General features: G+C 44.6%; 1 protein-coding gene across 4 annotated transcripts in view; it reads left to right on the plus strand.

The window, feature by feature from the left end:
* Positions 1-25: 25 nt before the first annotated feature.
* The window catches only part of SETD2 (SET domain containing 2, histone lysine methyltransferase), a 67,596-nt gene continuing 40,995 nt past the window's right edge, over positions 26-26,626 (plus strand). For 2 of the 4 annotated variants that reach the window (XR_012088153.2, XR_013537688.1), the window contains exons 1-5: positions 26-1,456; positions 4,851-4,991; positions 19,764-19,779; positions 20,484-24,979; positions 26,190-26,321. Coding sequence is in view for 2 of the 4 variants with exons in the window: in XM_073002756.2 (XP_072858857.2) it covers positions 1,377-1,456; positions 4,851-4,991; positions 19,764-19,779; positions 20,484-24,979; positions 26,190-26,321 (4,865 nt within the window). In the remaining 2 variants the exon portion in view is untranslated. The remainder of the gene's footprint in view (positions 1,457-4,850; positions 4,992-19,763; positions 19,780-20,483; positions 24,980-26,189; positions 26,322-26,626) is intronic. The other 2 variants (XM_073002756.2, XM_073002757.2) reach the window with 2 other exon arrangements.

A 26,626-nucleotide genomic window follows, 5' to 3' on the forward strand; every position in this document is an offset into this window, starting at 1 on the left:
CCGTTCCCCGGGTTGGCTGGTGTCGTCGGAAGTCGACGCGTTACCGTTTCCGTTTGTGCGTTTCAGGACATCAGGAGGAGGAGGAGGAGGAGGAAGGCTCGGCGGGGCCCCTCGCCGCTCGTGGGAAGGACCGGACCGGCGGAGACCGGGGGGGGGGTTGAAGCGGGGCCCCCACCGGGCGGGGAGGAAGGGGGAAAAAAAAGGAACGGGGAACGGCCGAAAAGGAACGAGGGCTGGCCAGCCCCTGGCGCCCCCTTGGCATTGCACGCGGCTACCTTTTTCAAAAAATTCAATTCAATTCTATATAATTTTTTTTTTTGCCCACCCAAACCGACGGCGCCGGAGGATCAGGATCCGGATCGTCCCCTTTTTTTTGGGAAGACCAACCGCCCCCGGGGTCTTTCCGAGGGGAACCGGATTGCAACCCCCCCCCCCAGCAACGAAGAAGAAGAAGAAGAGGGGGGGGACTTCCTTGGTTTGGATTTAGGGTTTTGAACCCCGAAGGAAAAGGGGGGGAAAAGACGTTTGCACCTTCTTTTGCTTTTTGCAAGCTCGGGGGAATTTGCGGCGTTGCTTTTTTGGGTGGGAATTAACGTTTCCCGGGGGTTTGGGGCCTAACTTTTTTTAAAAAATTGTTGTCCTCCCCGTTGACCCTCACCCCCCCCCAAAAGAGGGGAGGGGAAAGCAATCCCGGGGGGGGGTCCCTTTGGGCTTGGCACGCCTGGAGGTTTGTTTTGGGTTTTTTTTTTCTTTGCAAAAAAGAAAGCAAGCCAGCCCGCCGCAGCAAGAAGAGGGGGTTTCTCTTTTTTGCGGTTTTTTCTTTTCCTTTTTTTTTATTTAGGGTCGGAGCTGTCTTTTTAGGGGAGACGGAGGGCCCCCCACCCCAGCCTTTGGAAAAGAGGGAAGAAAAAAAGAAGGAGGAGAAGAAGAGCAAAAGAAAAGCCACCATCTCTTGGAAGGAAGAGCCTTTTGGGGTGCTTTTTAATTTTTGAATTTTGGCCCTCTTTCTGACCTTTTTTTTTTGATCCCGGCAGAATCCAGGAGTGGTGTTCGTGTGGATTTTTTTTAACATCTTTTTTTTGGGGGGGGTTCCCTGCCTGCTTTTGGAAAAAGGGGGGGACCCCCCTGAAGCGTTGGGAGGATTGGAGTTTTTTTCCTCCCCGTCGGGGCTTCTTTTTCTCGACTTCCCGTGGATATGTAACCGAGGAAGAGGAGCAGGAGCGGTGGAGAAGCCGAGGGGGGCCTTTTTTCTGGAAGTGGGGGCCCCCCCGATCATTATTATTATTATTCCCCTCCCGGCCCGGGCCCCTCGTTTTCCCTCCGCCTCGGGGCCCCCCTTCGCTCGATGCTGAGGCGCCTCCGCGGGCCCGCTGCGGATGAAGGAGGAGGACGAGGAGGACGAGGAGGAGAGGCCGAAGATGGGGGACTTCTACGACCCCGAACACCCCACCCTTGAGTAAGTGGACCCCCCCACCCACCCAAAAAAGCCGCCTGGCAAGGGGAACGGGGAAAGAGAGAGAGAGCTCTCTCGGGAGAACACGCTCGTGGGAACGAAGGTGCCGGGCGGGTTTACACGTGCAAAAGGAAAGAGAAGGGGGTGACCCTCATAGGCCTTCCCCACACACATACTCCAAACCTCAGAATGTGGGGTGGGGGGCCTGCTCCGTAACACGCCCCGGACCGGACCCCCGTGTGCACGTGTGAACGCGCGGGGCCGGGGGCCGTTGTTGCGACCCGGTGGGGTTCGAGATTTTGAGTGGGTTTTGTTTTTGGGAGGGGGCGTCGTGTTGGAATGATGTCCCCCCCACGCACCCCCACTCCCTCAGAACCAACAGGGCCGCCCAGGCCTGGGGCCTCGGAGCCGGACAAGAGGGCTGGGCGAGCGGGCGGCCCCGCCCGAGGCCTTCTCTTGAGGGGGCCATCATCCTTCTGCGGGGATAAAACCCCGGGTTCATCATCCTTTCCCCTTTTTCCCCCCGGTGTGAGGAAGGTCGGGAAGAGCTCGCTTGGCCTAGGCCTGTCAGGAGAAGGAGAAGCCGGACTAGGCCGCGCATCCCCGGCCTGGCGTGGGAAGCTCGCCGGGCCTGAGAGGACCCGACGCGGGACGCGGGGAGGAAGAGGAGTGGGGGCTTCTCCAAGGGGAACGGCCGAGGAGGGTCACGTCGGAGGGTGGCCTTGAGCTTCGTGGCCTTGGCCTCCCTCCCCACTCACCCCGCGGGGTCATGGCGGAGGGCTGTGGACTTGGGCAGCCATTTCCTCTTGGGGGGAGAAAGAAGAGGGGGGTGAAGCCTTCACCCTCCCCAGTAAATTCAGGGGGGCCTGGCCTTTCTCATGTTCCTCAGGGTAGGATGCTTGCAAAAGGCAGGGAACCCTAAAGGGCTCCTTTAACCAGAAAGCAAATCCATTGCACCGGGAGGAGATAAATAAAGGCATGCATGCACACAAGCACACCTATATACACGTGTTAGGGAAGTGGAGCTGCCCCTGAGAAGCTTTGAGGGCCAGCTTCCCCCTGGGCGTGGTGGCCTTTTGAGGGCTTGGAGAACGTCTCTGCGAGACACCGGGGATGCTTGCATCTTTCTGTGCTTTCTCCGTGGGGATGAGGATCTGGAGCAGGATCCGTACAGTAGTGCCTTGGGCTTAGCTTCTAAAGCCTTAGGTGTCCCTACTTCTCGGGCAAAGATCGATAAGGCTTGGGGCGCAGCGCAAGGCAGTAGGGAAAGAGGAAGACGGAACGTGAGATGGAGGGGCTCTGTAAAGGAAGCCATGCCAGCCGAATTCATCGCATGCGCAAAAGAAACACTCCGACAAGCTCCCCAAGGGGGGGGGGTCTCTCTTGGTCCGACTGCTTATAAGACTTGGGAGCCGTCAGGGCCATCTTCTTTCAGAAGGGCGTACAGTGGTGGTGGGGAATTCCTTCGTTAACCTGCCCTCCCCCTGCTTGAATGCCGTGTAGATTTTGTTTCTTGATTCTAAAAGGCTGAGAGAAATTCTCTGTTCTTTTGAGGTTATCTGGATAACTAAAACATTGATAAAAGAGCTGTTCAGGTGGTTGCCTGCGTTTGGTAAGAATCTTCTTTTGGCAACATGGAGGAAAAAATATTTTAGTTTATTTTAAATAGATCCACTGGTATGTTCTTCAGATGTCTAGTGCGGTGGTTCCCAGCCTTGGGAAACCCAGGTGTTCTTCGACTCCACTTCCCAGCAACCTCGACCAGCACAGCTGATGGTGAAGGCTTCTGGGAGTTGCAGTCCAAGAATACCTGGGTGAGCCAAGTTTTGGGAACCACTCCTTTAGTGCATTGCAGGTTGGACATTCAAGATTCTGTGTGTAAGGCTGCAAGGACGGGCATTCTGACATACCCCTATCATATCTTTCTGGGATTTAGGGGTGGAAGCAGGTCAGTTACAGAACTAAAAAGATGCAGGGCTAATCTTCTGGGAGGTGTGTCTCATGGAACACACTGGGACCTCTGTTAGTACACAGGCTTAGGATTTTCCTCCATTTCCTAGATATGTAGAGCTGGGAGGGACTCCCAGTGTCATCCTTCTGGTGCAGGAAATGGGCAGCTTAAGCATCCCTGATAGGTAGCCATCCAACCTCTGCTTAAAAATCTCCCATGAAAGGAGAGTTTCCACCCTTGTAGTCTCTTTGTTCATTCATTTCTCTCTCGAAATGTGAAGGCAGTGTGCAAAAATTAACAGCAGACCGTTTCATAAGCAAAGGACTGGGTCATAAATAAACCATAGAAGCAAGCTACAAAAATAGAATACTAGCAGTTTGATTGATTTGATTGGTATACTGCCCCACAACAGCAAAAATGAAATTGAAATAAAACCAGTTGACGGATAAAATCAGATGCCTCAAGAAGTGTGGTTCCAAATATAGGGAAGTATGCGAGGCATAATCAGGCAGGGTTTCATTGGAAGGCCATAACGCAACATCTTGAGCCTTCTGGGTAGTGTTAGGAGAGAGGGGGCCAAGCACAGCTCTCTACCGGAATCTGATTCAGAGTGTTGGTGCCACAAGGAAGAAGGCCTGGCTCCAAATAATAAATTTAATTGCCAAAGCTGAATGCTTTCCGAATAATACTGTTCCAATTTACTGCCTGCCAGTTTGCTCAGAGGAGCAGGGAGAACCTGGGGATGTTTTGCTAATGTCTGTGCCACTGCTGATAAGGCCCTGCTTTTTTAACCATCTTCATCCGATCGTTGTGCACCAGTGTGTCTGGCACATTGAAGAATAAGAAGCAGAAACAGTCCTCTGTTCTGAGGAGCATTGATATAAAATTTGGCACAGAGGAGATTGAAGGTGGTTGGTGGAATCATAGATGGTGTGTTCCATTCAGCAATACGCATGGTGCCCTTCTACCTTGGCCCATTGAACTCATTACTTTCACTGAAAGGGGTGATGTGGGAAATCCACTCTTTTACACCTTTTCCACATCCTAATTGAAAATAGTCAAATCGTATTTTTAAAAGTAGCTACTGCTGTGATACAATGTTGAGGGACATTTCTCATTGCCTTTGGTCTTAATGTATTAAATAATGAATTAAAAGTAGGAGAGACTTTATTCCTGAAGCTAGATTAAAACCATGCTAATGCTTCAAAAATAGAACTAAAATTCAGTGAAACAGTATGAATTGTTTTGATGTTTAATGTGATTTTTTTTTTTTTTGGCTAGTGAGTTTTCATAAATCAATGTATTTGACCATCAACAGTACCAGACTGTTTTCTCAAATTCTGTTGAAGAAGGTGGCTCAGTAGCTCACATCCTCCATGCTTCCCTTCTCTCAGCAGTACATTTAACCTGCAACTGTTTGTCTTGAATACTATTTTATTTTTATAGCACATCTTTCAAGGATTCCAGTGGACATCATAAAGCTAATACGCCCAGCATCCCCGAAATGCAGTCACCTCTGAGGTGGAAAGGGGCAGACAACTGGTGTATCTTTCCCCAGAATATGGATGGGTCTGAAGAGGTAGAAAGGTAAAATTTTGGACAAGAGAAATAGGGTAAACCTTTGTTTTTGCAAAATATTGTAATGCCTTTGTCATCAGATACTTATATACAGCCGTCATGTCCAGACAAAAATGAAAACAAACAAAAAAATTAACGAACTGTTTGGCCCCTAACAACGGTTACATTGCAGTGTCCTTATACCCACTTCTTCGGACATATTAGAGTGAAACAAAACCACTGGTTATATACAGGATATGCACAAGAGGCAGATTAACAAATAATCAGTAGAATGTTGGTTTTATTAGAGAGGTGAACTTTTCTATGAGGTATGAAAGGGCAGGAGACTCAATAAAGAATCTCTTTCTGTGTGTGTATATATTTTTCGGAAGTGTGTTTCAGAACATATCAGTTTCCCTGGATGCTATATATGAGCCCCAAGGGACTGTGGTAGAGAAGAATCATTACCAAATGAGACTGGAAAGAGACAGCTGAGATAAGATACCGTATTTTTCGCTCTATAAGACGCACCTTTCCATAAGACGCACCGATTTTTTAGGAGAAGAAAACAGGAAAATATAATCTGTTTTCTTCGCTCCATAAGATGCACAGACTTTCCACCCCCCTGTTTTGTGGGAAAAAAGTGAGTCTTATGGTGCAAAAAATACAGTACTTACATAAGTTCCAGAGGGCATCAAAAGGATTAAATATCAACCAGGGAGTCTTAGCTCTCCATATAATATATTAATTCATAGTTCTCACAACCCTGTATATGGACTGGACTTTGGAAACTGATCAACCACTGCTTGGTTGTACAGGATGACAAGTTCTCCAAGTTTTGACTCTTGATTGAGGCTCCAACAACTTTGCACCTCGTAGGAAGTGTGACTTGATTCCCTGAACCCAGTATTGTTCCTGTTAATTATTTCTGACAGTCCTGCTACTGTCACTTTGCTTATCCAGCTTCTGTGGCTACTCTGCATGTAACATTTGGCTTTCCTGCACCAATATGTCTGAAGAAATGACCATACCCACAGAAGCTCATACTGAAATACAGTATAACCATCAGTCTTTCCCTTTTTGTTTTCTGTTTTTATTTGTGTGCTTTATTTTAATCTAGATATGCTTGCACAAACTAACAAGGCTACTTTTTTTGAAAACTATGCAGCAATATGTCTTATGGGGTTTCTGAAATGCAAACTGAATCCAGCTTCTGTTTTACTGACTCAAACCTAGCAACAAAACTTAAGCAAAACGCAGAGCCTTGACTCCTGGGATACATCCTTGTTTAACAAGCGTAGTTACTGGAAGTGTAGTAACGTTCAGGAAGCTTCAGATTTTATTTTTCTCTTTTTTAGAATTTGAGCTGTTGCATTGGTTTCTGCTCTTTTAGACTGTCACCTTGGCGGTTTCAAAAAGAAATCCAGACCTTTTTTAACAGCTTGGCGCTAAAATAAATTGACCTTTCACCTGAATCGTCAAGTCAAAATGAAAACAAGTATTGTGACCTATAAAGACTTGCCAGATTTCATTGTGAGCTTTAATGAATTGCAGTCTACTTCCTCAAATAACTGCGGTGTTATAGGCAGGCCAGAAGTTTGTATACAGAATAAATGAGAAGCAGGTGACGGAATATATCGGTAAAGGGCTTTCAAAGCAAAAGTTGCAATTTTTTATTCTAGGGGTTATCTTCTTTTTAAAAATTTTTTAATTACCTTTTCTGTTTTGAGGATACTTTTTAAGCACTGGATATATTTAAAACAGGAATCAGGTCTTCTAGAGCTGTGTAATCCAAAATATTTCACAGTGTGGATGGCGTCCTATGTATGCTACCTGTGTTTATATGATTTGTAACCGGACAACTTTGACACTCTTTCTGAAAGCAAATGTTGGACCACTCTGCTTAAGAAAAAAAAAGAGGGAGCGAGAATAAGAAAATGCACATTATGTCGGCTTGCTTCATCAGTGATGCCTGGATGGAAATAGCTCTTTCTCCTTCATCTGAAGTAATAGCTTCTTCTAGTCTTCCCCAAATACCACCAAATATTTAAAATGCCAACAATGCCATTCTTGAAGACAAGTATGAATGAGAGGTGGGTGTCAAAGGGGAGCGGAGGGAGCATAGGGTGGGGTTTGAAAAGCTGTGTAAAAATCATGGCTGAAGTTTGTTTGCTACTTCTTGTAGAAGATGGTTTGCTTAGAGTGTGGCAGATTAAATAGGGGAGGTGTTGACTTCTTATCTATAAGAAAATTACAGACGGCTGAGTGTTTCGTTGGAACGAGAGATGAGGTTTGCTTGTTAATTTTCAGTGTTTTAATGTAAGTAGGTAGAATTCTGCAAGCGCAGCTAACTAGAATTATGTATGTCAAGTAATCTTTTGGAGAATGACACAAATGGCTTGCAGACTCGATCTGCCGGCTGAACGTTGTGGCCAGTAATTTGCTTTTTTCCTTAGCACAATTTTCTTCTTCATTTGGTTAATGCAGAGAAAATAAGTTTTAAAGTAGTTACCATATTTTTCTGTGTATAAGACACCCCCATATATAAGACACCCCTTTTTCTAATCCAAAATTAAGAAATCTAAATGGGGTTTAGCAAGTGTAGAGTGAAAGGGATCAAAGGGCTGCAGGATCGCTTTGATCCCTGCTTTCCCCTCCACTTGTTTTTGTTATCCCATCAGCTTGCTTCTATGTATAGGATGACCCTTCATTTTTAGTCTAAAAATTTTAGACAAAAGTATAGTCTTATACACAGAAAAAATCGGTATATGAGACAAGTAGTTCACGTGAAGGGAAGCAGTGTTTTATACACGGATAAGATCAGCTTTTGAGGGGCTTTCCTTTGTGTGTGTGAGTGTAGGGTGACAGAAGGAACATGTTACTGTGCTAAACTGAAACAGTTAAACGCCTTGAGGGGGTTCCACAGTGAAAGAAAAGATGTTTATTTCTTCTCCTTGGTTATAGCAGATAACCAATTAATTAAAGAAGCAGCAAATCCCAAGTCTGTGAACTGGATTAAGGAAAAAGTTTTTTCTGTATCTATTTTTAAAATAAGATATATTTATCTGAAAATGGAAAGCAATTCCAAAGAACCTGTTCTTCAGAGAGGTCAAGGAGTCTGTTTGAAGGCATGGGTACCACACCCATAACGACACGAAATGACCCGTACTACCCTGTTTTCCCAAAAATAAGATCTAACCTGAAAGTATGCCTTAGTATGATTTTTCAGGATGCTCGTCATATAAGCCCAACCCCCAAAATAAGCCCCAGTTGAGTGAAATCCCGCCCTTCACCCTTGTGCAGCAACCACAAGATGACATGACTGTACAGTGGTGCCTCGCAAGACGATGTTAATTCATTCAGCAAAAAATGCCATCTTGTGAAAACATCGTCTTGTGAATGCGTTCCAATGGGGGGAAATCGTCGTCTTGCGAAACGCATTTTCCCATAGAAATGCATTGAGATCTAATTAATGCGTTCCTGTGGGCAAAAAAAGTCAGAACAAAGTCTAATCTTTATAGATAAAATAGAAAAACATTTGTCTTGCGAAAAAGTGTCTGTTAAAAAATCGTCTTGCGAGTCACGGACTCAACTGTCAAAAACATCGTCTTGCGAAAATCGTCCATAGGAAAAACCATCTTGCGAAGTGCAACAGCGATTGCAAAAACTAATCGCCTTGCGGATTAATCGTCCCGCGAGTCAATCATCTTGCGAGGCATCACTGTATTTGAATAAACCTAGATTGTACATGGAAAAAAAAGCATCCCCTGAAAATAAGCCCTAATGCATTTTTTGGAGCAAAAATTAATATAATACCCTGTCTTATTTTCCCGGAAACACGGTAAATCAGGGGGAAAATTACCCAATGAAATGTTTTATCCCCTTATCATAGCAGTGTAGACCAAAGGGGCGAGGAGACTTGCAGCTCTCAGGGTCTACTTTGGGGTTTTCCCACTGAGCGCTTGAGATTTGCTTGCCGTCGCTGGCTGCAAAAGATGTACACCTTAGCCCCCTTTGTAGGTCACCGTGAGCCAGAGTTGTGGCTTGCTATGAGCATGTGAGCGTACGGCAATGTGCTCTCACTTGTTCCCATAGGGCTTCTCTTGCAAGTAGGAGAGGCTAAACCATCTAGTGTCTTGTCATCTGTGATTTGATTAGTATGATCTCTTACCCAGGATCTCTGGTTAATTTCTCCTATCAAGCCAAGATTTGTTCTTGGCTTAGAAGAGCAGCAAACAAGGACCTTGGGTTAAGCTGTCACGCTAAGCCAGAGGTGGGTAAAGTTCTGATCCTCCATAGGTTATTGGACTTCAGCTTCCAGTGTTCGTGACCCTTGATTATGCTGGTGGGAGTTGCAGTCCAAGAACACTGAACGGCCATTACTTGGCCTTCCCCCCGTCATGACAGGCACTTGAGTGGCTTAAGTACCTCTCTGCTAAACAAACCATAGATGGAGAGATCCTGGCTTGTTTAGCCACTCCTCATTGAGAAGCCGAATGGGAACATCTGAGAGCATATGTCAGTATGGCTTACATGCTCCCACTGGCAGGAGGCACCGATGGGGATGATCAAGAAAGTTGCAAGGATTCCTTTGCTCACAGTCTGAGGTTTTCTTTAAAAAAAATCTTGATTTAATGTGATGTCTAAATGTCCCTGTTGAATTAAGCAAATCTGAACCCTGGAATTTGCTCTACATGCAGCTTATGGTTGTGCCATAAAAAAAAAATCTACGCCTGGATACTCATCCCGCCTCCAGCTTGCTTGCTTTCACCATTATAGTATGAGAACAGTGGCTTTCTTGTTGCCACTTTTTAACAATTGGGGTTTGGGATGATTATTTATTATTATTATTATTATTATTATTATTATTATTATTATTATTATTATTATTATTATTATTATTATTATTATTATTATTATTATTATTATTATTATTATTATTATTTTGTCTGTCTCTGTATTTCAGATCACTGACAGATCTGCCCCCTTTGATCCTGATCTACTTTCTACCCAGATCTCGGTCAAATGTCCCCTGTTCAGTTGTAGTGGTCAGCCGCATCCTCTCTCTTGGCTTGAAAAAGGCAAAAAAAACAAGAAAAAATGGTTTGTCACCATTGGGTGGAATAGACCGTGTGGTTTATACTCACGTGAACCAAGTGTAACAAACAGATAGGATTAATATATTCGCGAAGGCTTTCACAGCCGGGATCTAATGGTTGTTGTGGGTTTTTCGGCCTCTTTGGCCATGTTCTGAAGGTTGCTCTTCTTGACGTTTCACCAGTCTCTGTGGCCATGGGCATCTTCAGAGGACAGTGCTGTCCTCTGAAGATGCTGGCCACAGAGACTAGCGAAACGTTAGGAAGAACAACCTTCAGAACACAGCCAAAGAGCCCGAAAAACCCACAACAACCATCAGATAGGATTAAATTTTACACAGGTTGGTAAGGATCCTGCCCGTCGGCTTTTTAATGAGAGGTTGTAGGTTGAAAGGCTGGTTGAATCTGGGGATGGGAGCAGAGCAGCCACATGGGCGATCTAGATAACTTTAGTCTTAGCATAATGTCTTGCTTGGTGCAAAACACATTTGTGTGTGTGTGTGGGGGGGGAATAAGAGTTAAACAGAGCCAGGGCAGTGACACAATTATTTTATTGTTCTAATGCATCAGGGAGACAGGGATGGCGGTGGAAGGAAAGATTGATTCTGTACCTGTGCTCATCACAATTATTTCCTTATTGAAAAGAGTTAATGATAGTCTGTGAGGGCAGGAAAACGAACGGCTGGAGGTTTGGCTGCTGTTGGGGCATATATAAACTTGTTTGCCTAATATTGCTGTCTTTCCCAGCTAATTCCAGGAAGTATTTCAAAATAGATCCTCTAGAAACTGGATGAATGGATATACTTAAGCTCAGTTGATGAGATCCCATTGATGCCGCAGATCTAGGTCTCATGGTTGACCTTTGGAAACTTAACTCTTTGCATTGCACCCAAAAATACTGTCCCAGGGATATTAAGAAATGAAAAAGTGGGCATTAGAGTGTTTGTATAGAATACATTGTTAAAATATGCAACTAAAAGACATGTTCACGTACCCTTTCTGCTAAATGCTTCCCTGAATAGGAAAGATCTTAGTACGTCCTTGCAAGATGCTGTGGCTTTAGTGAGACTCAAGGCATGGAGAATGAGCAGGACAGCCAGCAAATTGAGTCTCGTGCTCTTGCTTAATTTTGCCACATAAACTGGGATGGAGAAGTGTGGAGTTTGCCTCTCTCAGATCCTTTGCCTTGATCATGCTGACTGGAGCATCTGGGAGTTGTTGGCCAAAACATATGGAGTCTCAAAGATTTCCTAGCGCAAACATTAATTATATATTCGAAAATGGTGTTTGCAAAGTGCTTTCTGTTCAACCTTCATGGGTTGTTGTGGATCACCGTTTATAGGTCTTAAGTCACGCAAATTGTTTGTAGGTCAGGGCCGCCCGGAATGTAGTCCATAAATGAAGAAGAACAAGTGCCGTCCTCCGTTCCCACAGAGCTCCATCCGTGCCGCACAGTGGCAGCCGATGGCAGTGCCTGTTTATTTCTGGGTTTTGGATGAAACCCCTGCCCTCTATGCGCAGAACAAAAGAGGCTCCCGCACAGCAGGGATGGAAATTAGAGGGAATGTTGGTACAGACTACAGTACTAGTTTTGTGTGTATATCATAGTTCACCCAAATTGAATTATTACTGTATATACTCAAGTACAAGCCTAGTTTTTCAGCACATTTTTTTTTGCTGAAAAAGCACCCCCCCCCTTGGTTTATACTCGAGTCAATATGTTTTCCCATTTTTTCGTGGGAAAATTGGGTGCCTCAGCTTATATTCGGGTCGGCTTATACTCGAGTATATACAGTACATAGGTGCCTGAAGCGTACTGTGTCCTTGGACTGAACAAGTGAATCTTGAATAAAGGAACTTTTTTTTTAAAGAAAGTGATGTGAATATGAGAGTATTACACAGTACTCAGGCTTTTGTTTTTAATGCAGTGTATTTGTCTTGTAGATCTGACCTTTTTGTTAGACTTTTTATTTGCATGCTCTTCAAAAAATCTGTTCTCTGGCCGTTTCATCACCAAAGTGTTTTGTTTATTGTATCCACAGCAACTGTCTGAAACGCCATCCAGAACCGTACTCTTAAGCGTCAATAACACAGCTTTTTATATTTGCCTAGAGACTAGCTCTCTGGTTTTTCTAGACTTCGGAGGAGACTTTCCTTAAAGCTGAGTAGCCTGCGTTAACCCAGGCATGCGGTTCTAAGTACTAAGATTTCAGAACCTAAGTATGCAAATTCTATGATGGTTGGTTTTAGGTTACAGAACAGTAATCTAAAAAAAATTCTGTCACAGAAAAGGTTGGCTACAGCAGTTTTCTGTCCACGTTCCAACAAATCTTTTCAAAGTGCCTCTTTAGAAAAGTAATCCAGAAAGCATGCAAAATTTTTCTGGCCATATTTTTTTAACTTAATCAAGTTTTAGTCCCCAAGGTGATTGAAACATTTGAAAACCTCACTCTTGAAATATCCTTCTGAAAACACACCGCCTCTCGATAGAATGGAATGTCTGTTTGCTTCCTCATGATATTTGATTTTATTAGTTACCGTGTGTAGACTCTTCCCCCCCCCATTGCTTTTCAGTTAAAACTTCACACAGCAGCGTAGGGGAAAAAATGAGAATCTATTAAAAATGTACCATCAATAAAAAATATAATTCCTGAAGGTGTAATGGTTTACAGAACATTTCACCGGCTTCAGAAGGAAGTCCCAAATCAAACGGGGGTCTGATGAGGGAGACTCTTCCAAAATTCCAGACCATCCTCCATGTCACGGATGTTTTTGTGGGAAATCCAATCTGTTGCCCTGGTTTGGCTGCATTACCCCTGATTTTTAACTCTCCCGTTATTGGAACCTGTAATGTATATTTCAGGTTGCTTGTTGATGGAATTGATTGTACCTTTTAAGGCCTGTGAGCTAGTGGATACAGTGGTTTAGGCTGTGGGCTGTGGGGGGGGGGCAGAGGTTGGAAGTTCAGTTCCCCGCTGGACGTCCTCGACAAGGGCTGGACTGGATGATCTCTGGAATCCCTTCCAGCTCTGTCGTTCTAAGATTATAATGATTAAAATGATGATAACAGATTTGCCTGGCTTGCCATTCTACTCTGAAATGTGCTCCCTGGGCTCTCTGTGGCCATTCGGAAAGCTTCAGCGGCATCCATAGAGTTGAATGGTTAGCCTAAAGGATGGATGAGTGCTAGCGCCGGGGGTTTTTTGGGGGGAGCAAGAGTTTACTGCTGAGACAAATAATGAAAGATAAGAGGCGCCTATCTGAGGATAATAGATGTGGAATGTCAGTGATGACATGGTGCAGATATTCTCCAGAAGGCAAGGGGGAAGAGAAAACCCTGAGGTCTAAAGCAGCTGCAAAGCTGTTTAATACATGACAACTGTGATGTGGATAATAAGGATAAGGAGATACGGATGGGCAGCTTGTGCTCCCCAGGTGTTTTAAAGGGCCATTCCCGTCAGTCCGCAGGGCAAGTCGTCTGTGACTGAAGGAGGTACAGCCCATAATACTGGAGGGAACAGGTTGCTTGCCTCTCCTTTAGCCGAACCACCTAGTCTCCGTCACAGCAGGTCTCCCGCTGTGTGACCCGTCCTCTGCTCTCCCATCAGGGAGGTGGGGAGCATCTCGGTGGAGCCCTTGCTGCCATCCGTGGCTGGTACATGTCTTAAGAGCAGTGCAGCTGCTGGGTAAGGTAAAAAGGTGCACGGTAAAGGGGGAACACTTAAGGCACCCACCTCCGGCTCTTCCCTTCCTATGATGTGTGAAGAAAAGAGATGCAGAAGGAACACCACTGAAATGCCATAAAGGTACAGGTGTATGTCAGGGTAACCGTTGCTGGCGAGCTTTCTAATGGGATGCTTGGGTTGAAAGTGGGGGTGCCAGCCTTGAGTCTGCCCGTATCCAGGATAAATGGCCCCAGCTCACTTGGGGGGGGGGCACATGGCTCTTAGTTCAAAGGATCTTAGCAGGGTTGGGGAAGATTTGTCTGCTGGAAACCTGGGGAAGAAACTGCCCGTCAGTGGAGACAAGGAGATTCCGTCTTGGTCTAAGGTCACTGTACGTTTTCAGTGTCATGGCTCATAAGTGCAGCGATTATATGCATGGAAGGGGTCCTCCCCATCTAGTTGACCTACAGGCCACTCCCTACCTGCATACCAAAGACGTTTTCTTGTCCTTTTTTAACAATTGAGTAGATTAATCTCTGAAATCTGAGCGGAGAAACTTTTCTAGCAAACTTGGCAAAGATGATGTCTCCTGGTGGGAAGTTTGGGTTGTGGTCTGTGGCCGCGTACAGCGAAAATATTGTTGCCACTGCTTGGGACCTAAAGGTTCCACATAATGAGGAAGCTAAACCGTTCTTTAACTTCCAGTCTTGTATAAACAAACATTTTACTCAGCAAAAGCCGCAAGGGGTGTCTGGTATTTGTCAATAGTTACACTTGTTCTTTTGTTTGAAATCAGGAGTTGAATGTAATGTTTATCTTTGCATACAGCCCGAGTATTGCTTCTCAGGACTGTATGGCAGAGATGATTGAAGGTTGGCAGAGTGACTGTATCAGTGAAAAGCTTGTGCCAATACTATTAGAAAGGGCAAAGGAAGAGTTTAGGTTTCAGTAGAGGCTGCTGCTTATCACCAGGAAGTTCTCTTTCTGATTTATAGGTAGAAACATTATTGAAGTTCCTTGTGTGGCTGGTTTGAGCGCAGATCTGCTGTGTTTTCTAAAGTATTTCCTTATTCTGGTGGCCATAGGCTGATATTTTTTCTACCAACCACTCCCAGATCAATGAAAAGTAGCAGGAAGAAGCTTTACTAGCATGCATACACTCAAAGCGAAACTGGAGATGCTAAGAGTAGCTTCACGTGGTCGTGTTAACCAACTTTAATTCCCCTCCTATGCTCTCATCTCCAGCTTTTCCCCACCTGCCTTGTAGTGGAAAAAAAACCTTTTCCTATCTAAGCTAATTTTTTCTTGAAGGGAGACAGATGTTGCCCTGAGCAGTTGATGGTGTGTTTTGGACCACTTGGAAGGAGATGGTGCTTGGAAGGCCATCAGAATTGCCTTGATGGGGGTGGACTGTCTATCATCCTCTTTCCAGCAGTAGCTGATCGGATACTGTCAGGAATCCACAAATAGGAAATAGGGCATGCTGAAAATACGCAGCTTTATTCCCCCCCCCCCCCAGGTCTTTCTCATTAAGATCTACATTGCTCCTCATATTGTTGACAGGATTCAAGCAACGTGGGTTCAAAATCCCCACTTGGCCATCAAAAACCATTGTGGAGTGGAGCTGGTAAAGCCACTCCTTAAATGTCTCGCTTACCTTGAAAGCCCTATTTTGGGGTCATTATAAGGCAGTTCTGACTCAGTGACACATAACAGTGTTGACAGCATGGCAGAGACTGAACCAAAATGAGTGAGTGAGTCACATGGGTTTTAGTGACTTTAAAAATGATGACCAGAATTTAGTTTTTATTTCAGCCAGTATGGCATGGTTTGATGTCACACAATTTTATTGCCATACAGGCTGTCAAACAAACAAACAAAAAAAAGGAACCTCACCATGCCAAAGTATGGATGTTTGTTCCATTTTGTCAGCACGTTTCATACTCCGGGTGCAGCGGACCTTCTGAAAAAACAGAGGCACTAGTGCTGTTTATGGTTAGCACAAATTCTTTATGCCTCTCTTAATCCCCGCTGTTCCTTAGTATTGGATAGAAGAAATATGACAGACATGCAGCCATGTTAGTCTGTTGCAGAAACGTAATGCATCTCACGTCACTTTTAAGATGTATGTAGTGCAGCGTAAGGCTTTGAGGATACAGTCTACCTTCTCAGGTAAAATTGGTAGCAATCTGGAAGTTTCACTGTCCAGCTGAATCTGCATGGGGTGTTTTTCTTTTTTCTTTTCTTCTTTGAGGTTTGGGTTTTCAAATTGACTCAGGCTTCCAGAATGATGACAAGAGACAAGTCTCTGAACAAGGCAGTCTATACTAAGTGTATTTAAGACCACTACCAATCTAATCAGAATCCTTGGTCAACCAAAAGCATGATTTGCAGGCCCACTTAAAACCAGACTTTTTGCCTGATCATTCCTCACCTCTGGAACAACCTGCCTCCAGAGATTCGCGCGGCTCCCTCGCTGGGTATTTTTAAGAAACAACTGAAAACATGGATGTTTAGGCAGGCCTTCCCCCCCCAGTTAATCCCTGACCTCTCCCTTGCTTTCTTTACTATGTTTTTCCCTTTTCCATCTTATAGAATTTTTAATTGTCTAAAAATTCCTTTTTATTTATATATTGTTTTTGTATTTTGTGTTTTTGTGTTGTAAGCCGCCTAGAGTGGTCAATATGACCAGATAGGCGGGGTATAAATGGAATAAATAATAGTAATAATTCCCTGGCTCACCCCAAAACACGATCTGGATATTTGTATGTAATGCTCGCCAGGGCTTAATCACATGGTAAAGATAAAGAGACCGTGTAAGCATGAAATCATAAGAGTTTATTAATGAGAAATTTACTGTTGTTGTATTACAGTAGAAATTGTTCTGTTATGCTATTTTGAATGAATTGATAGAAAATGTTAAAAAATTGTGCACATGAGCCGTTTGTATGAATTTTAAGGTGCCTGCTGTTTAATTGCACCCCGTCTTCCTCTGCAGAAGAGTTCTGAGCTCAGAAACTGAAGGGGATTCTCTGGGACTCCATTACCAGTTTCATAATTGCTTGGAGTGAATTAGCCTGCCGCTCAATCCCCAGAACTATCAATAATTTTATCTCTTTGCACATTAGCAAGTAATTATCTAAACATCACAAAATGTAGAAGTCATTTTAGTGTGGGTTTTTTTAAGCTCCTCGTCACCAATTAATAGATACATCTTGAAGCAACTGAGTGAGAACAGTGCAGCATAAAAGCAGAATTTTAATTACGGTGGGACTTTATTGCTTGAAAAATGTAGTCATCTCTGATTTATGGTGCTGAATTGGGATGTCTTCATATTGTGGAAAGGAATATTGTCTCACCCCAGTAGAGATTCAGTAATTGTTCCTACTACAGTATACTGTCATCTTTACACCCTTCACTGAGTTAAAAAAGATGTTAAAGGAAATGTAGAGGTTTTCACACAGTAGAAAAGCCCTCCTGCCCTTGACTACTGGGTGGGACCACTGACTGGCTTGGGAGGAAAATTAGAGGGAATGTTTGCAAAGTTATGATACTAAAACCCAGAGGGAAATAGGGATGTTGCTGACTTTTGGTGCAAACGAGGTTCTTAACGATTGGCATGACACAACAGGTTTCCTTGAGATACTCCTCTGCTGTCTTCATTAGAAGTCCATGATGGCTGCTCCTTGCGTAGACATCATCCTGCTGGAAGACATGTCCAATATTGCTTGAGGTGCTCTCCGAGATTCCGCCCAAGATGTATTTTGATGCTGAGGACACATGATGCCGTCTTCCAGAACACCACCACCTTGTGGTTCATCATAAAGGGGAATATAAAAATTACAAAAAAAGGGGGGTGGGATTGCGGTATTTTAATATAGTCTCCTTTTGCAGAATAATAGAGGTGATGTTTTATTTCTGATTCTAGTTCTGTAGTCTCTTAAAAACAGGTTTTTAAACTTTTTTGTACTTACGAAAGTGCATGTCATATTTGGGTGCTTTTAAAAATTGAAGCATCCATGGAGTAAAACAGAAGGTGTTGCACACATGAGCGTTCCCTCTAAGCTGTGCAGGTGTGCGGCTGTGCAGCACTGCATCGGTGCCATTCACCTGCAAGCCAGTGTCGTTGCCCATTTGGTTCTGGTTGCAGCCGTCATCCCATGAGTACTTGGTGGTACCACTGACTGGCTTGGGTGGAAAATTAGAGGGAATGTTTGCAAAGTTATGATACTAAAACCGAGAGGGAAATAAAAGAATTTTTTTCCCAAGTAAGCAAAAGCGTTAAAAGTACAATAGAAAGTAGCTTCCTTTATTAGGATATGATGTCTGGCTGTCTGGCATATTTTAAAGAACTGCATAGAACCAGTTCTCTTGATTGCCTGAAGGCATACGCTGGCTCCTTCACCAAAACCATTTGGTTCCTGATATTTTTTTATGAATGTAAATTTGTGTTTCCTTTGAACGAGGGGAATATTTGCAGAAGTTGCCTTTTGACAGTACTTTGCAGTGCTAAACAAGGGTTGCTCTGACCCTTTGATTTTACTAGCCACCTCACTGGCCAATTGACCGTTGCATTTGCCAGATGAGAATAGGGCCCTCACTGAACAGTTAGCAGATGAGACTAGATCCTAATGCCTGTAACTGGAATCTAGTCACGTTGCTCTGAAAATGCTGTCAACAGGGTCACTCCTGCAGTGTCGTGTTGACAGTTTCTGGCTTTTTCCTCCTTTAATTTTGTCAACATACTGATCGAACGATTTCTCTTTGGAAAATGCTTCCTAGTGTTGCGCCCCCTCCAAGTGAGTTCACTGATCAACTTTTAAGTTTTATTCTTACCTTTCAAACAGTGGCTGAAATCCAGTAGTAAATCACAACTAGAGTAGACCTTGCCAAATCTGATTTGGCCCTCAACTCTCGTAAGTTCCATAGATGGATGAAGACCTACTCTTGATTGTGACATACTGCTAGATTTCAGCTGTTGTATCCGTTAATTAATGACATAAGGTGTGGCTGAGATCAAAGCAAGAAACTCAAACATTTTATAAAGCACAAACAAATGTGAAGAATTTTAATATATATACTGTATATATTAAGCAAAGATTTATTACCCATCTATACACTTAAAAGCAGCAGAAAAGTTTCTATGCACATGATGAAATAGAAGAGATCAGTATTTGCCACAATCAGACTTTGCTGTTTTTTGCCAAACCTGTGTGGGTTCTTCTACAGGGGCTGTGATCTTTAAATACTCCTAGTTAAAGGACTTAGCTATCAGTGTGGAGGGAGGCTGAAAGAAATGATTAAAGAACGTGTCCACCCTCTTCTTGATGTTAGGAAAAAGCGTTGGAATGAGTGTGACAAAATCAAAACGAAATCCTGGGTGCCCTTAGGTTTTCGTGACTTGATGTTTGAAAGCCGGCTTGTTCCTGTTTGATTGATTGGTAAAAGTAGAAGCTGAATCCTTCTGGATGTGTTGGACTTGTGGTGAAGGGGACTGATAAGGGGGGGGGGGAACTACTGGAAACCACAAACGAATTTGCTTTAACAAGGTTTACCCTATGCGAATCGTGCAAAATTTTGGAAAATGAATTCTCTCCAAAATAAAGTACCTTTTCCTCCTCGGAGATGGCTAGCATATACTGTTCTGCAATCCTGTTGACTTAAGGTCTGTGAGCAAGTCATAGCTTGAGGAGACAAGAAGTTCAGTGCTACTGGGATCCTGGCGTGTTTTTATATATTTCTGGAAAAGATCAGCTTAAGGCATCTCCCTACTTTGCTAGACGTTAGAGGCTGGAATGCAGGGCCAATGCATTCTTAATGGAAAAAGGGTTTTGAAAAAGGATGCTTTTAAGACCCCACAGGGATGTTCTCACCTTGCAAGTAGTCCAGTTTATGACAGGGAGACTTTCTCTCTAGCCACGTGCCTGTTCAGCACAGGCTAAGGGTTTTACCTGGAAAGTAATAAGCTTGTGTTTCCACTTAGTTTTCATAGTTTCTCTTTATCTTTTTTCTTTGCATGCTTTCTTCCTGGATCACAACAGAGAAGAAGAAAATGAGGTGGGTGTAAATCTCATCTACTTCTCTTTCTCCCTCTGTTCTTAGGAGGTAGTTATAGGATATAGCTGAGCTTTGGTTTAATTTCACATTGCTTTGGGAGACTGCAGGGAGATGAAGCCTTTGCAGAGTCTTATCTTTTAGAGAACTAAGGTGATGTTCACACAGAATTGAGAATTAACATGGTATTCACAGGTTGGCCTGTACTGTATCCCTTAGCCCAGAATTTCTGTTGATTGTATCAGAATTCCCTCCTGGAATAGGATCCAAGCCATGTATCACCCATCCACCAGTATCAGTCAGGCCACGTGGAAGCCTCTTGAGAGCAAGTGTCCTGGGTTTCTCAGGTGATGCTCCCAGATACTGAGAACTGCTGGATAGCTCAATGGCTTAAGGTCTTGACTTTGGAGCCAGAGGTTGGGAGTTCGATTCCCCCTGTGTGCCAACTTGACAGGAGCTGGACTCGATGATCCATGAGGTCCCTTCCAGCTCTGCTGTTCTAAAATTATTGTTGTTATATTATTAAATAAAGGCTTCCAGATTAGATGTACTCAGAAGATCTACTCATACTGCTGATACAAGATCTTTACTGGCACTTTTGATGTATTTGCCCTGACCTCTAGACGCTTCTGTAATTACATGTTAAAAAGAAAGCGAAACAAAAGCTGGTCCTCCCTGCTTTCACCCGTTTGTGTTTTCTGTTGCAGGGCAAGACTGAAAATGTACAGAAACCGGGCTTTGTCAAAGGGCCCGTCTTCAAGGGGGTGGCTTCAAGCCGTTTCTTGCCCAAAGGCACCCGGACAAAAGTTAACCTGGAGGAGCAAGGCAGGCAGAAGGTTTCCTTCAGCTTCAGTCTCACCAAGAAAACTCTGCCGAACCGATTTCTGACCGGCCTTGGGAATGATAAATTAAACGAGACTTCGAATCCCCCCGCCCTGCCTCTCCCAACTGACTTTCCCTCTAAAGCGAAAATGGATCTTGGGGACGCCACTGCTCCCGTGGAGGAATTTTCGCCACCGAAGCCTAAGGTGGAATTAGGCAAGATCCATTTCAAGAAGCATCTGCTAAATGTTACAACAAAGCCTCCCCCAGTTGCGGTGGTACTGCTCCCTCCTCCTCCTCCACCACCACCACCACCACCGCCACCACCACCCCTGGTGGCTGTAGCACCAGCTACTACGACAGAACTTGTAGAATTGCCCCCATCGCCCCCACCACCACCTCCCCCTCCTCTTCCTCCTCCTCCGCCCATCCTGTCGGCACCAGCGTTGGCCCTAACCCCACCCGTTGCAGTTCCATCCCTAGCGGCCACCCCTCTTGGGTTGCTCTCACCTGCGGAAGCCGTGGTTTCCGTGGCGAAAGCGCTGCAGGAAGCTTCAGAACTGGACGCGAAACAGAACAGTGCGGCGGACTCCTCGGAAGAACAGCTGACGGATGTTGTTTCTGAGGAGGTGGAACCGGTCCCGGCAAAAGGACATCCCCGTCTTGAGAAGGAGGAGGACGTTTCCGATGGCTCAAAAGGGGCTGCTGTCAGTTCCAAGAAACAGGGATCCCATAGGAAGTTCTCTCTTTCTGATGGGACACAGCCAGGTTCCGAGTCGGATGAAGATTCTGTGAGGACTTCTTCAAGCCAGAGATCCCATGAAATTAAAATGTCCACAAGCTCAGAGAAGGAAAAGGAAAAAGACTCACGGAAGAGCTCAGCATCTCTCAAAACTGAAGAGCCGGCGAAATCTTCCTCACGGTCTCGATCTGACAGGGATGACAAATACTCCAGTTACACAAGGTCGGAGAGGGACTCCAGATATTCTTCTTCTCGTTCCAGGTCTGACAGAGAGAGGAGGCGAAGCAGATCTCATTCTCGTTCTAGATCAGAGAGAGGTTCCAGAACCAGTTCTTCCTATTCCAGATCCGATCGGTCCCATTACTATGAGTCTGACCGGAGGTATCACAGAAGCTCACCGTACCGAGAAAAGACTCGATATTCTCGTTCTTACATGGACAGACTGACAAGAGAGAGTTCTGATTCAGAAGAAGAGTATCGGAGGACACACTCAAGGTCTACAGACTCTCGGCGTACTTCTCATTCCTCATCTTACAGAGACTCCAGGTCATCTTCATTTTATTCAAGGTCTGAGCGGGATGGCAAGACCGAGTCTTCTCATGTCGACTCAGAGAGAAAAGGGAAGCTTTCGAAGTCAGACAGAGGCTCAAAAAAGACTTCAGAAAGTGAAACATCAAAAAGATGTTCTCCAGTTAGTGAGTTACAACGTCGGAGAGAAGCTTCCCATTCTAAAGCGGACAGCAGTGTAAATTCGTCACGGCACAAGTCCAGCTCTTCAAAAGCCTTTCCTCCTAAGTCAGATAAATTTAAAAGTTCTTTCTCCTGTACAGAATCTGAGGAACGCAAAGAGCAGTCTAATTGTATAGACTCGGAGGCTTCCTGTGTACAAAGCTGTGAAACAAAAACTGCTGTTGCACATAAGCCAGAAACAGACAGGACTGTGTTTCTGCTAAGTGATTCCCCTAATTTCAAAAAGCTAGATGAATTGAAAGAAAGCTCGCCCATTTCTAAGTCTGCTGGACTTTCAGGAACTGATAGCCATGACAGTATTACGGCAGTGGAATGTTCGGTCCAGGTGAAGCTCGGTCATCAGTTACGAACTTGCTCTCCAACAGAACTGAACAGAAATGGATCCCTTGAAGATACCCCCATTGGTACAGCGTTGACCCAAATGGAGGTCACAGTGTCTTCTGACGATAGTTTAGATAAATGTGATAGTTTAGATAGGTCTGAGTCACCACTGCAGATCAGAAGTCCTGATTTGAACAAAGTGCCATCTAACGGGTTTCAAAGTGTACAGCTGTATAAAGGACAGGATGTGAGTGATTCCCCAGTTCTTCCTAGTGAATCCAACCATTTGCTTAAAGAAAAAAGAGATGTCCCCATTCCTTGTGAATATGACTGTGTACCCCTCTGTATAATGAATGTAAATCCGTCTAAAATATTAACAAAGAAAGGGGATGATCCGACAGATCTCTCTAATAAAACCAAAGATCCAGTCCCTTGCTATCTTCCCGATGATGCTACTCTTTCTTTGTGTTATTCAGAAGTTGAAATAGAAGCTGAGCCTTCAGATACAAAAGATGTTCAGGAACCTTCTATGGATGTTCACGTTGAGCCTCGTTTTGAAACGTTCAAGCCTGCCGTTGTAGAGAATCAAAATTCACCCAAAGCCGCTCACGACAGTGAAAAATGTAGTAAAGAGTTAAGCATATCAGAACATGATCCGGTCAGAGATTTATCTGGAGAAGAACATTTTTTGGAGTCCACATTAGACAATCACTGCTCTGCACAGCAGCAACAGACTTGCGAAAGCGTGTCTCCGCCGGACGCTTCCTTGCAGGAGAAGAAAGAAGAACTCTTAGTGTGTTCTGAAGTAGCCCTTGAAGTAGATATTTTGCAGGAGGATTCTGTTGTAGAAAAAACAAAATCGCCTTTTAAAAACGAGCATTCTTATTATTTGGAGATGCCAGAGGAGGGTCCAGAAAAAGAGGAACCCAGCGAGGAGGAGGTTTCTGTTGTCCTTGACGGAAGAATCGTATCTGACTTGGAAGACCACTCTCCTGACGTCTCGGTGGTGAAGGAAACAAGGGATGGTTGCTTGGCAGGATCTGCCTTTTCAGACGCTCTGTCTCCTTCTTGTGACATTGTTGTGACTGTAGAAGAAACGGGCACTATTCCTGATGAGCCCAGGTGTGACGGAGGCAGCAGCACCCCTGAACTCTCCCCTGTTCGCAACGAAGATGATTCTGACATGGCAGAAAGTGCGAGCGAACAGGATAGCGACGATAGTGACACCGAGGACTCGGATTCAGACGATAGCAGTGTTCCAAGGAACCGCCTTCAGTCGGTTGTGGTCATTCCAAAGAATTCTACCATAACCATGGAAGAGAGCAGTTCCTCTTCCTCACGGAACAGCCAGAGTAACCGACGCTATTTGGATCACTGGGAAGATGGGAAGCCAGAATCCAGCAAACCCTTCTGTGAAGAAGTAACAGATGACTTGGAATCGAATGGTGCTATACAAAATGAAAGGAGCTGCCTGCCTTCTCGGGAGGCAGTGAGACACCCGGCCGTATCTGCGGAGTTCAGCCGAGCCGAGCCTGAAGGCCTTCTGCCTGATGCCGCCTCCCAGCCTCAAAGCGATGGTGTGGATAGTACAAGTCACTCGGAGCAAGCATCCGGTTCTATCCCGCAGCCAAATCCCGATCAAAGAGCAGTATTAAACGAAACCATGGCTGTCGCCCAGTCAGTGAACGCGTTGCAACAGGATGAGCTGCACTACCTTTCCAGGAACTTTGAAATGGCTGACCATGTGTCCAGACTTCAGACCGGTCTTTCCAAGCCGGACAGTAGGCAGGGAAAGACTGGGTTTGGGGACATTCCTGGCATGGGTGACTTCTCCAGAGACGATGGCGTTCATTCGGCAGAAGACTTGGCTAGACTCGAGTGGGATTTCTCCCAACCAGAGAAGCCAAGCAGCACTTACCAGCAGCCCGATAGTAGCTACGGCATGTTTCCGGGTTATCTTTATCCGCCAGGGGCTGGAGCCTACGTTGCCTCTCAGAACTACTGGCATAACAATGGCTATTGGGACCCCCGGTTGACTAACAGGCCCTCTGAGGTGCATTATGAGCGAATGCAAGGGCAGGTCCCTGATTCGCTCACAGAAGATCAGGAGGAGTATGAAGAAGTTGACCATTGGGTGGACGAAAGCCATCCCTACTTCCCCAGTCAGTCGGTCCCGTACCAGTCGCGTGACCCTAGAGAGAAAGGTTCGGTGCAGGCCCACGAAATAAGCAGCAACTCGGCGAAAGAGTTGACGGCTGCCAGTGGCGAGAGGAGGGAGCAGGTTCCTAAGGCTTTGGATAAAAACGACATGAAGGATCGAGGGCCGCTGAAGAAACGAAGGACAGATATCGAGAGTGACTCGGAGAGCGAAGGGGACTCCCAGGAAAGGAAGAAGGTGAAGACAGAAGGTGAACAGTTACTGGTGGTACCTCCGGAGGCCTCAGCGGCTCGCCCATTGTGTTTCATGGAAGACTTCCGAGATCCACAGCGTTGGAAAGAGTATGCCAAGCAAGGGAGGATGCCCTGCTACTTTGACCTCATTGAAGAAAATGTGTATCTGACGGAAAGGTAACAGCCTCCAGTTATTGTTTAGAAATGACCTGTAGGGTAGTGTGGCTTAGATAGGGTGTAAAAGATTGGCCGGGGGGGGGAACAGATTTTGCGTGGGGGCAGGAGAGATGTTGTGATTCATGCTAGTGTGTGTCTGTGGCTTGTGGTTTTAGAGGAGATGAAAAGGAAGAGCCACTTTTAAATATTGTGAACCGCCCAGAGTGGCCTTGGCAGCCAGATGGGCAGGATAAAAGTCAAAGAAATGCGTGAGTGAGTAAATAAGTGTTGACCCTTTTAAGCCCAGTACTTAAAACTGGGCTTAAAACTTAAAACTAAAAACAAGTACTGTACTGGGCTTAAACATACTTAGTTCACCAAGAGTTAAGGTTTCAGTATATCTGTCTGCAGACATTAAGGACCTCTAAGAACCAAAGGTTTCAATTACAAAAGCTTTGAATTTCCTGTTTTTGTTTCTAAACCTTATTATTATTATTATTATTATTATTATTAGGCATCCTTCAGTCTCGAGAAACGATGGTAACATGCTCTAGTGTGGCTGAGACGGCCGATTTGAGAGTTACCCGTCCCTTTCACACTGAAGACAAATACCATCTGTCTAAACCTTTATAGACATCTATAAGAAATGTTTTTAAATGTTTAAGGTGTGAGAAAAGAGATATAATTCTTGTTCCATATATATATAATTCTTACACCTGAAATAGCGATATGTATACTTTTTTAAATTAAGAAACAAAAACATATAAGACAATCAAAAACATATGAAACAAACAAAACATATATGCTGGAAGGTATTTCCCATTCAAACTTATCCATTACTGTATATGATTCTGACTAGAATAGCTCTTATGCCCTACTCCCATATTGAATCATACTATATCCGTATATATCTACGCATTATTATGTTTCGTATCCCTATTTCAAATATTTAATTCAATATCTAGCATTCTAAATTTATAATAATAAATTATACGTATCCTTTTGGAGTGGCCAGAAATAACAGCACACCAAAGCTTTTGAGCTGAGTATGTGGAAAACACACTGAAGTTCTCAAAACATTTTGCCTCTCTTAAGGCTTACCGTGGTTCCCTAAATCAGCCTTGAAACGTCCACTCTGTCTGCTTGTTTTTCTTTTGAACCCGGTTTGGGGTTCTTTTTAGCTGGTAGGAAGCGGTGGGTGGTAAATTCTGTTCTGTGGGTTTTCCTTTAGGAAAAAGAACAAATCGCACCGTGATATCAAGCGGATGCTGTGTGAGTGCCCCACGCTTTCCAAAGACGAGAGAGCTCAAGGAGAGGTTGCGTGTGGAGAAGATTGTCTGAACCGCCTTCTCATGATAGAATGGTAAGGGTGATTTTGCTCTATTTCCTGCCTGCCTGCGTCCCGATCGATGAGGCGCAGAGAACCAAGCATTCACTGTGAAGTGAAATACTTTTGCTGGTCGTTGGAAACAGAGGCACACGTGACATGCCGGTGAGGGTGACTAAGAGAGGTAAAGGTAAAGGTTCCCCTTGACAATTTTTGTCCAGTCATGTTCGACTCTAGGGGGCGGTGTTCATCCCCGTTTCCAAGCCATAGAACAAGCGTTAGTTTGAAGACAGTTTCTGTGGTCATGTGGCCAGCGCGACTTAGACACGGAACGCCGTTAG

This window comes from Pogona vitticeps, chromosome 6, assembly GCF_051106095.1.
Source record: "Pogona vitticeps strain Pit_001003342236 chromosome 6, PviZW2.1, whole genome shotgun sequence".
Taxonomy (NCBI): domain Eukaryota; kingdom Metazoa; phylum Chordata; class Lepidosauria; order Squamata; family Agamidae; genus Pogona; species Pogona vitticeps.